Source organism: Notamacropus eugenii, chromosome 1 (assembly GCF_028372415.1).
Source record: "Notamacropus eugenii isolate mMacEug1 chromosome 1, mMacEug1.pri_v2, whole genome shotgun sequence".
In the NCBI taxonomy this organism is placed as follows: Eukaryota; Metazoa; Chordata; class Mammalia; order Diprotodontia; family Macropodidae; genus Notamacropus; species Notamacropus eugenii.
Window position 1 is genome coordinate 708,443,292 of NC_092872.1, and position 17,960 is coordinate 708,461,251.

The 17,960-nt window shown below is 42.8% G+C and overlaps 1 protein-coding gene across 2 annotated transcripts in view; it reads left to right on the forward strand.

The window, feature by feature from the left end:
* The window catches only part of TANGO6 (transport and golgi organization 6 homolog), a 219,491-nt gene that overhangs the window by 182,236 nt on the left and 19,295 nt on the right, over positions 1-17,960 (forward strand). For both annotated transcript variants that reach the window (XM_072636417.1, XM_072636420.1), the window contains one exon: positions 250-363. In XM_072636417.1, coding sequence (XP_072492518.1) covers positions 250-363 — 114 coding nt within the window. The remainder of the gene's footprint in view (positions 1-249; positions 364-17,960) is intronic.

Consider the following 17,960-nt stretch of genomic DNA (forward strand, 5'->3'; position numbering starts at 1 on the left):
TGAAAAACTGACATCATTTTTTCCCTTCAAAATCAGGAGACAGGGAGCTGGTTTCCCTCCATTGAGAGAGGGAAATTGAGATAACATTGAAAATTCAGAATGGGAGTTGAGTCTTGAGAATGATAGATATTATTGCCCACTTTAAACCAGACCACTGCTGTTGAATTTAAAGTAAGGTTCACTGAAAGGCTAGCTGTCAAGTCATTTATCGATTGATATTCCCTGACCTCACCTTTCCTATCTTCTTAGGTGACATCTTGCTTGATTGCTGTGGCGAAGACAGACCCTGAGGCCCAGGTTCGAAGAGCTGCCATCCATGTGGTGGTGCTTCTGCTCCGTGGGCTCAGCCAGAAAGCCACTGAAGTAAGTGCACCCCAACACCCATCTGGCCATCAGTGGGGCAGGTTTGTTTGTTTGTGGTTTGGTTTGTGCAGTTTTGGTTTGGTTTGTGCAGATGCCCTTTCATACACGAGTCGGTCCAGAGGGGTTTTGTACAACGATGGTCATGTTATTTTATCCTCAGTGAATGCCTCTCTTCCCTCTCTATGACACACGTGCCCAACAGAACCCGGCTGCCAGGAATGCCAGTGAAGGGGCTTGTACTCAGATGCCACAAGTTCTAGGTTTCCAAGAGTAATATTCACGGGGTGAGTTAGCTGGAACAAGCCTCATCATCTTTAGCATGAACTTTAGTGACTCCTCGCCCTGACTCAGTGGCTGGTGCTGAATCACTGAAAAACTCACTAAAAAGATTTCCTTTTGAGAGGCTGCTGATACCCATTCAGACTAGGGTGTGGTAGTTGGGATTTTGTTGTGTTGTTTTAAATGAACAGTTTGCCCTTGAGGGATTCTTCCCTAGATCTCTGACAAAGTAGGGAGAGAGACGAGAGAATTATATCCCTCTGAAAGGAATTTCAGAAATATCACATTCAGCACCCTCACTTTAGAGGGAGCAAGCTGAGGCCCTAAGAAGTTAATAATAAGAATAGTAGTTAATAGTAATAATAGTTAATATTCATGTAGTATTTAAGGTTTGCAAAGCACTTTACCTCTATTATCTCATTTGTTTCTCACCATAAACCTGTGAGAAACTCATTTTACAGATGAAGAAACTAAAGCCAAGAAAAGTTAAGTGACATATCCAAGGTCACACAGCTAGCATCTGAGGCAGGATTCAAACTCTGGTCCTCCTGCGTCCAAACCTAGCACTCTATCCCCTACCTTCATAGGGGAAAGTATGTGCTAATTCACAGAAACAGGTCTGAGACGTTGAAATTAGGAAGCAGGTAATTATCCCCTCTAAAGTTCCAATGTCATAGCCTTACTTTGAAGAAATTGACAAAAAAAGGAAAATGTTATATGTTGAAGGGGTTACTGGAAAGTAGGCATATTCATGCACTATTGGTAAAGTGTGAATTGCTCCATCCATCCTGGAAAACATTTTTGGAATTAGTCCCAAAAAAGCAACTAAATTGTGCATATGCTTTGACCCAGCAATAGTACTACTAGCTAGATCTTTATCCCAAAGAGATTTTTAGGAAAAGAACCCATCTACACAAAAATATTTCTCTCTTTTTATCATGACCAGAAACTGGAAACTGAATAGTGTCCATCATTTGGGGGTTGGCTAAAAGTATTGTGGCAGATGAATGTAATGGAATACTGTTGTGCCATAAGAAATGATGAAAGGAAGGCTTTCAGAGAAACCTGAGAAGACTTCTATGAACTGATACAGGGTGAAGTGAACAGAGCCAGGAGAACAGTTTATACAAAAGCAACATTATAGAAATGAACAACTCTGAAAGACTTCAGAACTCGGATCAAAACAATGACCAATCAGGATTCCAGAGGACTGATAAAAAAGAATACTGAGCATTTCCTGACAGAGAGTTGACGAACTCAGTGTACAAAATGACATACATGCTTTTGGACAAGTGTGGGAATTTGTTTTGCTTTTTTGCAACAAATATATATTTGTTCCAAAGGCTTTGTTTTAATTTTTTTCCCCAGGGAAAGAAAATAAATGCCATTAATTTTTTTAAAAAATTTTTCAAAAACATAATAGATCCCTTTGGCTGAAATGGAGAGTGTATAAAGGGAAATAATGTGAAATAAGGCTTCCAATATGAGGCTAAGAAGTTAGTATATTATTTTGAAGGTAAGAAAAACCACTGAAGGCTTTTGAACAGGTGATACACATGACTAGATCTGTGCCTCAGGAATATTATTTGGCCAGCTACATGGAGGATTGTTGGAAAGGGAAGAGACTGGAAGAAGGGAGACCAATTAAGAGGCTCCATGTGAGGCCTACATTATGGCGGAAACTGAGAATAAAGCATGGTCACTGAGGGGAGGCACACCACAGAAGCGAAATCCACAGGACTTGGCAGCTCTCACTTGTATGTGGGGGTTGAGGGAAGGGGATGAGTCAGGAATGACTTGGAAGTTACTAACCTGGATGACTGGGAGGTTGGTGATGCTCACCGCTGAACTGGGAAGTTTTCAGGAAGGGAAAATTTATAGGAAACTATGATGAATTCTCTTGTGGACATGTTGAGTTTGAGATGCACTAGTGGTACATCCAGTTGGAAATGGCCAGCAGGCACTTAGGGATGTGTGGACAGGAGTACAGGAGAGAGAAGATTAAGGTTGGCTCCATCCCTTTGGGAATAGATTGCAAAGAGATGATAATTCAATTGGGGGGACAAAGGAGATTACCAAGAGAAAATGTAGTGGGGAGAAGGGACTGATGCTTATAGATGAGGAGCCAGCAAAGATACCATGGGATAAGGGGAATCAGGAGAGAAGAGGGTCATTGTGACCAAGGATCAGGGGACCACAGGTTTAGAACCAGAGGGGATCTTAGATGTCATCTTGTGCAACATCGTCACTCTATAGACGAGAAAACTGATGCCCGGAGAAAGAAAGGGATTTGCCCCACGTCACCCCAGTAATCAGTGGTGAGGACAAGGTTTGCACCTAAACCCTCTGATTCTAGATGCAGCCCTCTTTCTCATGATATCATTCAAATCCAAAAGGAAGAGATGGTGAATACTGTCCAGGGCCACAGAGAAGACAAGAAAGAACCATAGGATTTAGCGATTCAGAGTTCATTCGTAGTTTTTGAGATCCATTTCATCATAGTGATGAGGTCAGAAGCCAGATTATAAGGGACTGAGAAATGATGGGGGGATGAGGAAATGAAGGCAGCAAATATAGACTACTCTTTTATATGAGAGTTTGACAGTAGGGTAGCACAACGGACTGGCCCTGGAGTCAGAAGGACCTGAGTTCAAATCTAGCCTCAGACATTTGACACTTATTAGCTGTGTGACACTGGGCAAGTCACTTAGCCTCGATTGCCTAGCCAAAAAGAAAAAAAGTTTGACAGTAAAAGGGAAGAGAGAATTAAGACAGTGAGTTCCAGGACCAAGTGAAGGGTTGTTTTCTTTTAAGGACAGGGAAAACTTAGTCATTTTAATAGGCAATAGGAAAGTAGTCATTGGCCAGGGAAGAGAGTGAAAATGAGTGTAAAAGAGAATGATAGATGGAAGTAGCCTCTGGAAGGCAGATAGGAGGGCATGGGCCCAAGTAAGAAGTTAGCCTTGGAAAAGAGAAAGGCCACTCAGCTCCTTCCAGGGCTCAGAGACTGAGGCATGAGAAGAGACAAGTGAAGGAAGGACATGGCAGGGGTCCTCCATTCTTTGAGTAAAGTAGAATATAAGATCATCTGCTTTGAGAGAGTAGGGATCAATTGGAGAAAGCTGCTACTTTTACCTGGCGCAAGATAAAAGGTTTCCTTGTAGCAGTGAGGACCCAACTGACATTAGATAGCATGAATTTGTTGTGGACCAAGCAATCACAGTTCTGGACTTCCAACTGCAACTTCTGGAGAGTAGTGAGTGGCATTAGGACAAGGCGGCAAAGGGATTCAAAATGGGAGAGGACAGTGCACTGCTGAACTGGTTAGCAGTAAGTAGGCTTGAGATAGTGAAGAAAAGAAAGGGAGGCCAGAGCAGGAGTGTAATAAAATTACTGTAGGAGGACAGAGTTGCCCTGAGGGTCAAGTGTAGGTTTAAGAAGAGCAAGGCAGAGGATGTTATGATCAAGGAGGGGAGTTCCAGGGTTCAGGATCACAGAGGTGGACCAATTTAGGTTAGGGTGAAATCTGAGGTAGAATAATGGAGTTGATAAGTAAGGAGATGAGGCTGTTTCACTGTAACTGCCACATTCACCCAACAGTGAGGACCAAGGTTTGAGTGGAGGAGAATACTGAATACTGTGAGACAGTAATTGACTCCTTGAGTAAAGAGGGAGAGTGATATGGAAGCTGATAGATGACCGCAAACAGGCTGCTGTCATGGGAGCATCTGGAAGGAGTGATAGGGATTGGGGAGTGGGCTCAGTCCTCTTGCTCATTCAGTGTCTTCTAGAAGAAACAGCTGGAACTGCAGAGGATGGCCAGCAATCAGGTGTCTTCTAGAAAAAGCCAAGGTTCCCTGAGGGCCAAAAGCTGAAAAGAGTATGAGAAGGAGCCGATCAAGATGAAGAGGAGTTTGCTAGCAGTGGAAGGCACTCAGCAAGGGATGCTACACATGTGAACTAGGAAGGGTGAAAATTTGAAGTGTAGAAGGGGAATTTTGTTTTTGTTCTTTTCCTCTGACCTCCAGGGATCAAGGAAGCAGGAGGTGTGAGTTTCCTAGCCATAGGATGGGGAAAGTACCTGGTGATTGGAACAGGAAATCAGCATCAAGGACAGTGGTGACCAGGAACAAAGGGCAGAGGCAGACTCTAGCTCTGTGACTCCTAGTCTCCTACATGATCCTTGTGTGTAGAAAGAAGCTCGTGTCCTTGTATCCCTCTCCTTCCTTACAAATTCTGGGGAAGGCTTATGTCCAGTTGTTATCTATAGGCTTCCAGGTAGTCACATTCATAGGATCCTAGAAGAGGTCTTAGAAGCCACAAAGTCCCCTCCTCTCATTTTGCAAAGGAGGAAAATATAGAAGAGAGGAGTTTGGTGAGTTATCCAGGATCCTATGGCTAATAAAAGTCCCAGGTAGGATTTGAACATGTGTAGGGCTCTATACATTCATTCAACAGATATTTATTTGGTCACCTTGCCATATGGAAGGCATTGTGTTAGGTGCTGTGAAGAATGAAAATAAGTTCAAGAAGAGTTTGAGATAAATTCATGTGTGAATTCAATAGCTTGTGGGGAAATGAAAAATGCTGAGATGTGCATCTCTTCCCTTGGAGGTCTGACATCATGGAGAATCACTGTTGTGCCCCACAAGGCATTCACATCTGTTAGACACACAGATTACGGGACTAGATTCCCCATGGATCTGACTCAGCAAGACAGTTGTTAGATTCTTTTTTTTTTTAATTCTAATTTGTTTATTTATTTTTAGTTTTCAACATTCATTTCCACAAGATTTTGAGTTCCAAATTTTCTCCCTATCTCTCCCCTCCCTCCACCCCAAGACAACGTGCATTTTGATTACCACTTCCCCCAATCTGCCCTCCCTTCTATTACATCCCTCCCTTCTTTTATCCCTATCTCCTCTCTTATCCTCATCACCTCTATTTTCTTGGACTACAAGATAAATTTCTGTACCCTATTGCCTGTATATCTTATTTCCTAGTTGCATGTAAAAACAACTTTTAACATTTCATTTTTAAAACTTTGAGTTCCAGCTTCTTTCCCTTCCTTCCTCCCCACCCATCCCCACTGAGAAGGCAAGCAATTCAATATATGTTATACATGTGTAGTTATGCAAAAGACTTCTACAATAGTCATGTTGTGGAAGACTAACTATATTTCCCTCCATCCTATCCTGCCCATCATTTATTCTATTCTCTCTTTTGACCCTATCCCTCCTCAAAAGTATTTACTTCTAATTGTGCCCTCCTCTCATTTGCCCTCCCTTCTATCATCCCCCCACCCCCGCTTATCAACCTTTCTCCCCTACTTTCCTGTAGTGTAAGATAGAGTTTCATAGCAAATTGAGTAAGCATGTTACTCCCTTCTTAAGCCAAATGTAATGAGAGTAAGGTTCACTTTTTCCCTTTCACCTCCCCTCTCTTTCCTTTCATTGAAAAAGCTTTTTCTTGCCTCTTTTATGTAAGAGATAATTTGCCCCATTCTATTTTTCCCTTTCTCCTCCCAATATATTCCTCTCTCACCCTTAATTTTATTTTTTTAGATATCATCCCTTCCTATTCAACTCACCCTGTGCCCCCTGTCTATATGTATATAATCCCTCCAACTACCCTAGTACTGAGAAAAGTCTCAAGAGTTATAAATATTATCTTTCCATGTAGGAATGTAAACAGTTCAACTTTAAAAAGTCCCTTATGATTTCTCTTTCCTGTTTACCTTTTCATACTTCTCTTCATTCTTGTATTTGAAAGTCAGATTTTCTATCCAGCTCTGATCTTTTCATCAAGAATGTTTGAAAGTCCTCTATTTCATTAAATGACCATTTTTTCCCCTGAAATATTATACTCAGTTTGTGGGATAGGTGATTCTTGGTTTTAATCCTAGTTCCTTTGACTTCTGGAATATCATATTCCAAACCCTTTGATCCCTTAATGTAGAAGCTGCTAGATCTTGTGTTACCCTGATTGTATTTCCACAAATTGTTGCTTTCTTACTGCTTGCAATATTTTCTCCTTGACCTGGGAACTCTGGAATTTGGCTACAATATTCCTAGGAGTTTCTTTTTTTTGGATCTCTTTCAGGAGGTGATCGGTGGATTCTTTCAATATTTATTTTGCCCTCTGGTTCTAGAATCTCAGGGCAGTTTTCCTTGATAATTTCATGAAAGATGATGTCTGGGCTCTTTTTTTGATCATGGCTTTCAGGCAGTCCCATAACTTTTTAATTGTCTCTCCTGAATCTATTTTCCAGGTCAGTTGTTTTTCCAGTGAGATATTTCACATTGTCTTCCATTTTTTCATTCTTTTGGTTTTGTTTTGTAATTTCTTGGTTTTTCATAAAGTCATTAGCTTCCATCTGTTCCATTCTAATTTTTAAAGAACAATTTTCTTCAGTGTGCTTTTGAACCTCCTTTTCCATTTAGTTAATTCTGTTTTTTAAAGTATTCTTCTCCTCATTGGCTTTTTGGACCTCATTTGCCAATTGAGTTAACTTATTTTTAAAGGTGTTATTTTCTTCAGCATTTTTTTGGGTCTCCTTTAGCAGGCTGTTGACTTGCTTTTCATGATTTTCTTGCATCACTCTCATTTCTCTTCCCAATTTTTCCTCCACCTCTCTTACTTGATTTTCAAAATCCTTTTTGAGCTCTTCCATGGCCTGGGATGACTGCATATTTATTTTGGAGGTTTTGGATGCCGAAGCCTTGATTTTTATGTCTTCCCCTGATGGTAAACATTGTTCTTCGTCATCCGAAAGTATGGGAGAGAATACCTGTTCACCAAGAACTTATTTTTTTTTCCCTTTTTTGGGCATTTTCCCCACCAGTTACTTGACTTTTGGGTCCTTTGTCAAGAGTAGGGTATACTGTGGGGACCTGTAAGATCTCAGTTCCTCCAAGGTGGCACAATCAAGGGAGAGGAGTTTACTCCCTGGCCAGCTTGAAGCTGAGATTCAGATCAGCTGCTCAATTCCCCCAGGGTCTTTATCCAACAATGGATGCTGACTGCTGCCTGCCCAGCCACCATAGCCGCGCAGCTGCTGCTGCTGCTGCTGCTGCTGCTGCTGCTGCCGCTGCCTGGAGCCAGGGCTAGGCAAGGACCCTGCTCCCTCATCAGGGAGGTGAAAAAACCCTTTCACTGACCTTTGAAGCTGCCTTTGGTGCCTGTGGGTTGAGGGATCTGTGAACTGTGGCTGCTGCTGCCAGAGATTCCACGCCCAAGGCATTCTGTGGTCCTCCTCCTGGCTCTGCTCTGTGTCCAGTGCAATAGACTTTTCCTGTCCATTTTCTAGGTCACCCTTGGCTGGAAATCTCCTCTATTCCGTCATTCTGTGGCTTCTGTTGCTCTAGAATTTGTTGAGAGTCTTTCTTTACAGGTATTTTATGGGCTGTGGGGGAAGAGCTAGAGTATATGCATCTTTCTCCTCCACCATCTTGGCTCCACCCCCTAGATTCTTTTATGAAATAAGGAAACTGCAGACCCAGGAACACAAAGATGTGTGTCATTGCCACTGAGCCTTGCATGCAGTGCTCTCATGTCTGACATTTTGAACCAGTCAGCCCATGGTCTTCATTAAGCCAGAGTGTGCCTGCATCAGGTTCCTGATCCCTCTGTCTCATTGCTATTCCCTCATGAACTCTCAAGTAGTCTTTCCCTCCACACCTGCCTTTCCTCAGCATCTCCTGTCTGCAGGTGTTTCACTGCCCTCCATGGCTGGAGGGGGTAAGGGGGCTCCCAATAGTCAGTGGAATTTCTCTTCTAGCCCTTTCTCTCTTGTGTGAGTTTCAGAGTTTCCCTGTGTGCAAGGGGCAGAGAAGTCTGTTAGCCTCTCATGCCTAGTGACAAAAATACTTAGAAGAGAGAGAATCTTCCCTTGGGGGAATGAAGGGCTCCTTAACCCAGTAGTTACCCAAGTCCACAGAAAGGAGCATATCAGAGCTTGCTAATCCAAATAATTAACTAACATGTTGCCGACCATCCCCAGGGGATACAGTGGACACTTGGTTGAGAATTTGCTCAGCAGGTGAAAACTAAGGAAGACTCTTATGTTTGGATCCATTAGTAGATAGATCTATATCAGGTACACCAGGCAGTGAGTGCACGGACCTTAGAGGGCAGAAGGAGAGAGACAGAGAAAGAATGAACTTAATGACTTCCTTAATGACGTTTTTATTCTATGTGTTGTAAATGACATTAGTCACTCTGCCAAAGTCAGGTTAGTGGAAGTCCCCTGCCCTCTTTTCCAACTGGCTTCCCATCTGTTCCCTATTGAAACGATAGCTAAAGTTATAAGCTGTTCTTACTTAATCAAGAAAAGGAAATGGGAAGGGATGAATTATGGACCCCCTTGCTGGTGCATCCTTGAGGGCAGGTGTGTTAAATCTTGTAATCGTAGGCATGTTTATAATCAGGGCATTTTAATGAGAAACAGAGATAACCACAAACCTTTCAGTCTGGGATTTGCTCTTGGCTCTTCTGTTTTGCCCTGGGGAGCAGATGAAACAAAAGTGCCACTTTGATGGTGAAGGTATTTTCCTAATCGCTGGTCTCTCCTTCAGAAAGCACTACATGATAATACAGGGTTTCACTGTTTCTTGTTGTTTGTCGTATGTCTGCCAAGCACCTTTGTTGTTCTGTTGTCTCGAAAAAGAGGTGGTGGGACTAGTAAAAGAATTACAGGGAGTTTGAAGGAGCCATTCCTCGGAAATCTAGAGACAGATCAGGGGAGGAAGGATGCAAACTTCCTAACGTCTTGATTAGGCTTCCTCACACACGCCAGCACTCTCTACTGAGGTGCCCGGTGTGCTGTATAGTCAACTCTCAATTACTCACACATAGAGATTGTTGGGAAATTTTATGTTCAGCATCTTGTTGAGCATAATACCTATTCTGCTTGCTAAAGTTTTTTGCTGACATCAGCAGCTTTTCTATTTACCCATATTCCCACGTTTGGTCTGCAGCCCAACAAGAGCTGGAAAGAAAGACCTTTGGAACAGCTTCTCATTCCCATGGATGGAGGATGAATTAGATAATGGCAAGGTTAGAAAACAGATGTATTTTTATAGTAGCAAATTTGCTTTTATGTATGTGTGTATATATATATATATATATATATACATATATACATGTTATATATGTATAAATATTATATATATACACATATATGTTAGCAAAAAAAAAATACATGCCCATCAGTTGGGAGATGGATAAGTCATGGTACATGAATGGAATGGAATGTTACAAGGCTCTATGGTAGATACAAGTACCACAGGGAGCCTTGGAGAAGATAGGACCTGGCCCAGAGTGAAGCAAGAGTACCAGAAAATGCTGTCACAATGACTGCAGCCACAGTACAGATCAACACTGAGTGCTATGTGGTTATAATGACCAGGCTTGGTCCCCTGAGATGGCGACAGGAGTGTACCGCCCTCCCTGCTTTCACAGAGCCTGGGCGCCGTGGAGGGGGAGCACAGTATTGCTAGTTGATGTGTTGTTTCGCTGGTTTTTACTTGCTTTTCTTTTATTTTTTCTGTATTATTGGGGTGTTGCTCTGCATGGGAGAGAAGAAAGGATGGATTGGGAAATTAAGTTGATGTAAAAACAAAAGGTAGTCATAGAAATTCCTTTCTTAAAAGAAAAAAAAAGAATATCTGTGGTTAGTCTGGTGATTTGTATCAGCCTCAGAGTTGAAAATATCTATCCCTAGCATAGAATAAGAGTCAGGGAATTATTGTAGAGACAGTACAATAGAGAGATTGTTGGTTGTAAAGTCAGAGGACTTGAGTTCAAATCCTACTTTAGCCACTATCTCTATTGTCTTAGACAGGTCATGCAACTTTTCTTTTCCAACAGTCACTTCATCTGTTAAATGGGGGAATTGGAGAGGAAGAAAATTTAGCCCTCAAAATTTTATGGAAGTGAATGTTAAAAACTAAAAGTAAATAAATTAATAAATAAATGGGGGAATTGGACCTGTGATCTATGAGTTTGTCAAAATTGGTCCAGAATCTTCTAAATGGGGCTTTTTACATATCTAACATATCAAATTGCCTACCATTTTAGGAAGAGAAGAGAGAAGGAGGGAGAAAGTTTGGACAGTAAAAAATAAAAATAAAAAATGGGGCTTTTAAATTTTGTTTGATGTCATGAATTTCCCAAAGCCTCCTTATGTGGACAGAAAACTAGAACAATATAAGTAAATTTTAGTTGGTCCATTATTTCAGATTACCTTGACCTCTGTCCTCCTTCTGTTAGGATATATCATTGAAAGGAATGAGGAAGATCTTAAGAACCTGGCACCCAGATTTGTGGTGGTTGCCTGTCAGTATTTTTCACTGCAGCACCTTTTCTGTCATTTCTAACACTGAAGGATATTTCTAGTGCACGCCTTTTATTCTGTACTCAAATTTGAAATGAAATTTAAATTGTTTTTTTTTTTATTTTTTAAAAGTCTCTGCTATCTCTTCTGTCTTGTGAGGGGAAATAACATTGTAAGTAAATGTTATTCTTTACCAACCAGAAACAGCCCCAGTATTGGGTCCTGTAATGGATGGATGCCTAATCTCACTAGGGAGGTCATTTTCTTCACCAGTGCAGTTCACAGAACAGCAAAGCCAACTCCTCTTGTGCAATCCTTGGCAATGTTCTAGAAATCTTTCACAAAGGATCTCCTCAGTGTGTTGGAAGTCTTTCTCTGGATCGTCCCAAAAGGGTACTTTCAAACTTTAATAACTTCAGAAGTACAAGTGCTATAAACTGACCCAAAAAAAAAGATCACTTGAAATTTTAATTATTAAAAGTTGTTTTACTTTTAGTTTTGTGAATTTTGAATAAAAAATTTTTAATCCCAACAAAACGAGGCACTGTCATTACGTGTTGCCTGTGTAATAATTTCTGTGTGACATTTTCTCAGACTGATAGATTGGTAGAGGAGTCCTCTTGGTTGCCCACCCTAGTCACCAGATCTTTTTTTTTTTTTTTTTGTGGGGGTCACATCAGAATTGTTGTGTCTGCATCAGAACTCATTCTTTGGATGACCAATGCATAATAACCTTGCATAACAAATGCAGTCCTTTGTCACTGAGCAGGAAATAATGAAAGTTTTCAAAAATTTGGAAAATCTACTAGGACAATATATAGCCCAAGACAGTGATGATATTGAATTTTAATTAGAAATATATTAATATTTCAACATTTTTAGTAACTAATCTTTTAAATGTTGTTTTTTGTAAGTGTGTAGCATTTATATTTCTGAACTTACCAAAGCTTAAAATCGCACTAAGACTTTGGGGACACATTGTATTTCATGGAAATCAGTGCCATCCTCCAACTTGCCATCCATTACCCTTTCCCCTTACTCCATACTGCCTTTGCCTATCATGTGTGTCCCTCAGGTTGACTTTTGAGCCACTTCTTACATGCAAGTCATCATTGCTAATGTTTTTTGCGCCTTTTTAGACCTGCCCCATCTGAATTTTTCCTTAGGGGTCACCTGGGTTTTCCTGCTTCTGAGATAGTGGCATGCTGTGATTCATGGCCGGATAATATCAGCTATTTCAGTGATTCATAATTTTGTCACCCAGAATGCTCCTGCATAAATCACCAATTCTTCATGGGATGGTCTCCATCGGTTGGTTTGGCTGAAAAATTCATCATCTTGCAGCCAACCTGGCGCTGACCCACGTGGTTAACAAGGCTCTTTCTCAGACAGCAGGTCACTTGTTTACCCTTATCGGGATCCTGCTCGGAGTTAGAAAGCCTGGGTGACTTCCACACCAAGAAGAGGCATTGAGGGAGGACCGGAGTGCAGGACAGTGACATGATAACAGTTACGGCCGGTGTTTGTACACAAGCTTGCAGAGTGCTTTTCTCATTTCATATTAGGTGCCTGCTGTGTACCAGGCACTGTGCTAAGTGCTTTACAATTATCATCTCATTTGATTCTCACCACAGTCCTGGGAGATAGGTGCTATTATTACTATCCCCACTTTACAGTTGAGGAAACTGAGGCAAGCAAAGGTGAAACAGCTTACCTAAGGTCGTATAGTTAGGTCTGAGATGGAATTCGAACTCATGTCTTCCTGACTCAAAGTCTGTTGCTTTATCCACTGAGTGGATATCCAGGTCTGCAGAGCCTGGCAGTGGCAGCAACCCGTTAATTAATAACGACTGATGAGCAAATCAGGTTCTGAGCCAGGCACAGACTACTTACATGCCATCATTTTCACATCCTCTTTCCACTCTTCCTTTGGACTGATGGCAGAAGCGTCTTCCCAAGACGACTATGAGCAGTGGTTTCCCTAACATTTTTAGAGTAGAAGTTAATTGAGCCCCCAGGGCTCCTTTGTCAGAACGAGCCTGGACTAAAAAAAAAAATGCAATGTTCTTGTTTGGAGAAATGCCAATTTCCCAGAAATGCCCATTGTCCACCCCTGAGATTGAGGCAGGATGGTTCTCGAGCCCTGAGCTAACTTACTTGTTTCTGCCCGCCTTGGTTGGCCTGGCAGAGGATTTCCACGACACAAAGGACAAGTCAGAAACTAACAGATAGATTGAATGAAAGTTTTTTTGCCTTTTGTGGGTTTTGTCTCACCCTAAAAGCTATTTTAACATCACTTGGTGTGTGTTTTTATATGACGTGTACTATGAACTGGCCCGGCCAGTTTGCACAGTCACTGCTGCAAGCAAGAGACAGAAGGTTCAGTGTGGAGAGTCAATGAAAAGAACATTTATGCCAAGGAAACTAAGATCCAGGTTATAATTATTCCTCTGCAAACTTTGGGGAGAAATTGCTTACTAGAACCTCGGCAGGAATGAAAACAGCCTCCTTTCTTAGAGGGTGGAGCACCAGCGAGTCCAGCTGGGCAGTGCCTGGTCAGCTGCCCTGAGCCAGGGACACCGGAGCACTGCTGCTTCTGCTCAGTCTCCTGGAAGGGCTGCATCAGCCTCACGGATGGCTCCATCCCAAGGCTGATTCAGGGGCCACCAGCTTCTCGAGTTCATTGCCCCAAGGCAAGCAGCAGTGTGCCAAACCTGCCTCGAGGTCTCTATCCACATTCTCCTCAATCTCTCTGCAACCTTTGACACGGTTGATCACTAATTCCCCCTTGAAAGTCTTCTGTCTAGGTTTTCTGAACATTGCTTTCTCTCTTCTGGTTCTTTTCCTATCTCTGACCATTCCTTCTCAGTTTCCTTAGCTGGATCCTCCCCCAGATATCACCCTATAATTGTAAGTGTTCCTCAGGGTACTGTCCTGAGTCCTCTTCTCTTTTCCCTCTCCACTACTTCGTTTGGGGATCTCATCAGCTCCCCTGGATTTAATGACCATCTCTCTGCTGACAGTTCTCAAATCTACTCTCTGCTGACCTCCAGTCTCCCATTTCCATCTACCTTTCAGACATCCCAAAATAGATGTTCAGTAATCATCTTAAACTCATTATGGTCAAAGTATTATTCATTATCTTTCCCTCTAAACTCTCCCCTCCCCTCCACCTTCCTTATTCCTGTAGAAGGCAATACCATCCTCCCATCCCTCAGCCTCACAGCCTAGGAGTTGTCCTGGACTCCTCATTCTCTCTTCACCCCCATATCCAAGCTGTTGCCAAGGCCTCCTCTGACACTGCCACCACTCCAGTGCAGCCCCTCATCACCTCACACCTGGACGGTTGCAGTAGCTGCTGGGATATGCCTGCTTTGAGTCTCTCCCCACTCATCCGCCAGTCCATCCCCCATTCAGCCACTGAAGAGATTTTCTAAAGTTCCATACTCAGTAAACTCCAGTGGCTCCTTATGGCCTCCAGGATCAGACACAAGATCTTCTGTTTGGCACTCAGACCTCTCTTTCCCCATCTTTCCAGTCTTCTAATACCCTACTTCCCAACCAGGCACTCTTCCATGACCCCAGCTCCTGGCCACTCCACAAACAAGCCCTTCCATCACTCAGCTCTGGGCCTTTGCTCTGACTGTCCACCTTGCTTGGCACTCTCTTCCTCCTCATCTCCACCTGTTGGCTTCCCTGGCTTCCTTTAAGTCCGAACTAAAATCCCACCTCCAATCCCTCATAATTCCAGTGATTTCCCTCATTTTCCCTCATTTACGCATACATGTGTGTATGCATGTTTGTATTCATTTCCATGTTATCTTTCCCCATTAAATCATAAGTTCCTTGAGGGCAGGGACTGTCTTTTGCCCCTTTTTGTATCCCTAGTGCTTAGCACAGGGACTGGCATATAGTAGGCACTTAATATATATTTGTCGATGGTTTGATCTACAGGATTGTTACTGTCTACCATGGCCACTTATGAAGTACTCTGCTTCCTTCTGACTGTATAAGCTATAAGTGATTTTTTTTTTAATTTATAAAAGATTTACAAATGCTCTCTCTTCCCTCAGTGCTTTTCATTTCCCCCTAATCACTATTCCAGTACAAGCCTAAACTCCATCAAAAAATTTTTTTAATGAACTCCTCTCAGTCCTTGGGATGACAGAGCTTCTCATCTCTATAGAGATTCTTCCTTCCAGACCCTTCTGCTGCCTCAGACACACCAATCACCCTTGTCTCTCTCAGTTTTCCTGCTACCACTCTCTCCTGGTTCTCTTTAGCTTGGGGATCTCCTCAGCCTCCATGGTTTCAGTCTTCATTTCTATGCATAAAACTCTTTATTTCCCCTAGTTTAACAAGCAATAAATATTTTTTATTTTAAAAAAAGTTTAACATTTTTTTTTTCTGAATTCCGATACTTTCCCTCCCTGTAGCCTCTCACCCACCCATCGAGAAGGCAGGCAATATGATATCCATTACACATGAGAAGTCATTACCCAGTTGACTCTTACATCTACTTGTCCACCACTAACACCTTTCCTGACCTCCATTCTCTCATCTCCAGCTGTCTATTAGACATCTCAACTTGGACCCTCTGTAGACATCTTCAACTCAGCCTGTCCACAACTAAATTTACCATTTTCCCTCTAAGGTCTTCCCTCTTCCTAATTTCTCTATTTCTTTAGAAGGTACCACCATGCTTCCCATGACCTAGGCTGGCAACTGAGACATCATCCTCAGCATCTTCTTCTCTCTCACCACCCCCCATATCCAATTAGTGGTCAAGGCCTGTACTTTCTGCCTTCATAACACCTCTGTTAAACTGCTGCCCCCTTCTGTCCTCTGACACTGCTGGACTCCGGCCCTAGTTACCACACGCCTGGCCTATCACAGTAGCTACTAGGAAGCCTGCTGCCACAAGTATCTCCCCACTCCAGTCCATCCACCACTTGGCTGCCAAATGGATCTTCCTAAAGCCCAGGTCTGACAGGATCACCTCCCCCCAGCCCTACTCCCCAGCTAATTGATCAGTTCCAGAGACTCCCTGTCGTTCCCAGGATCCAATATCAAATCCTATGTTTGGCTTTTAAAGCTTTTTGTTACCCAGCTTCTTCCTTTCTATTTGTCTTGCACCTTGCACCCTTCTGCGTACACCTACTGTCCAGTGACTGGCCTCCTGGCTGCTCCTAACACAGGACATGCTGTCTGCCAACTCTGAGCATTTTCTCTGACTCTCCACCTCGCCTGGAGCCTTCTCCATCACTCATCTCCATCTCCTATCTTTCCTTCCTTCCTTCAGGTCTCAGACAAAGTCCCTTCTACAAGAAGGCTTCCCTAGACCCCCTTCATCTTGGTGCCTTCTCTCTAACACTTCCCTGTACTAGGGTGGGGAAATCCTTTAATAAAAGGGTTTGTTGTGTAAAACTTGGACTCAGTCAGAAGGCCCGCACCCAAGGACCTCTAGGGTTATGTGTGACCTTGAGGCTGCAGGTTCCCCACCCCTGCCCTGTACATCTTCTACGTCCTTGGCTATTTGCATGATGTCTCCTACTCTTAGACCAGGAGCTCCTTGAGAGCAGGGCCTGCGGTAACTAGCAGGTGCTTCATAAATGCTGATTGACTGGCCCTCTCTCTGAGTTTGCTCCTCCACTACTAGACCTGTCGTTTTATCTTTTAGGTGAGTAGCTTTAAACACTCCTCTTCTTTCTTTACTTTTCATTTAACAGACCATCCCTTTCCCCTCATGTTCACCTCCTCTGGTCTAGACAAACTGACCAGCTGGCACAGCTATGCACAATTTTCCATCTTCTGTCTCTACATCTAACAGCAGAGGCTGTCCTCCCGCCTGGGGAATACCCTCCCTACTCCCCTCAGCCTGGGACATTCTCTAGCTTTCTTCAGCCTTACTCAGGTATGGGCAGGTTTAGCCCGATGTCCTTGGCACTGCTGTTACCATCCCCATCTGCTTTGTAGTGACTTTGTACATAATGGTTTTTGTTTATCTGTGTACAAGTTGTTTGCCTCAATTGAATATACACTCTTTGACAGCAGAACCTTTTCCTTTTGGTGTCTCTGTCCCTAGCACATGACACATAGCACTGCTTAGTAAGTGCCAGTTACATGAATGAGAGAGCAGCTGAATAAAGCTATCAGAACAGTGTTTTTGTCACACCTCCCTTAAGAGAAACAAGTTCTGACAGTTTAAAAGGACAGAGAGTAATCTGATCAGAACACTAAAGACCGCCCGCCTTTTTTTCTTTTTTTTCCTTTTCCCACCTAAGGGAATTGTCTCCCCAATTTAGGTGAGCTGGCAGTTTGCTCCTCCCCTATCCGACACCATCCCTATTTCCCAACTTAAAAGTATTAGGCTTCTCTTAGAGCACTAGACGATATGTCGTAGTAAGAAGGGGGCTGGCTTTGGAATGATGAGGCCTGCTGGTCCAGCATACCCCAAAGGTGACTTGTTGCCTTGGGAAATGAGGCAAGTCCCCTCCCCCCCACCTCAGCTTCCTGATCTGGAAAATGAAAGGAAGGGCCATCTTAACTCTAAAGTACCTTCAGGAGGGTCCTGTCATTCTTAGGGTTGTCTTCTCTCATTTCTCTTGTAAAAAGCATCCTTGTCTCATATGCCTCCACAGCCTCAAGTGGAAAGTGACTACTGGTTAGCAGAAATATAGGGCTTAGGTGCTATCTCTCTACTAAATCAAAGGTGATCATCTCTTTGGAGTAGGTTAGGCCATGGACAATTTGTTTTATCTCTTTGTTGTCTGTTACTGGCAAACTGAACTTTATAAAACCTCATTGCACTCACAATTGAGGAGGGAAACTTTGGAGCCAGTGGAAGATGAGCTAAGATTCTGGGTTTGCTTTTTTGTTTTTAAGATTATATAATACCAGATGCAGTTCTGCTCTAGCCAGGGTAGGGTTTTCATTTCTAAAGTAGAGTTCTTGTAGCTTGCTGAGAATTTTCATAATGTGA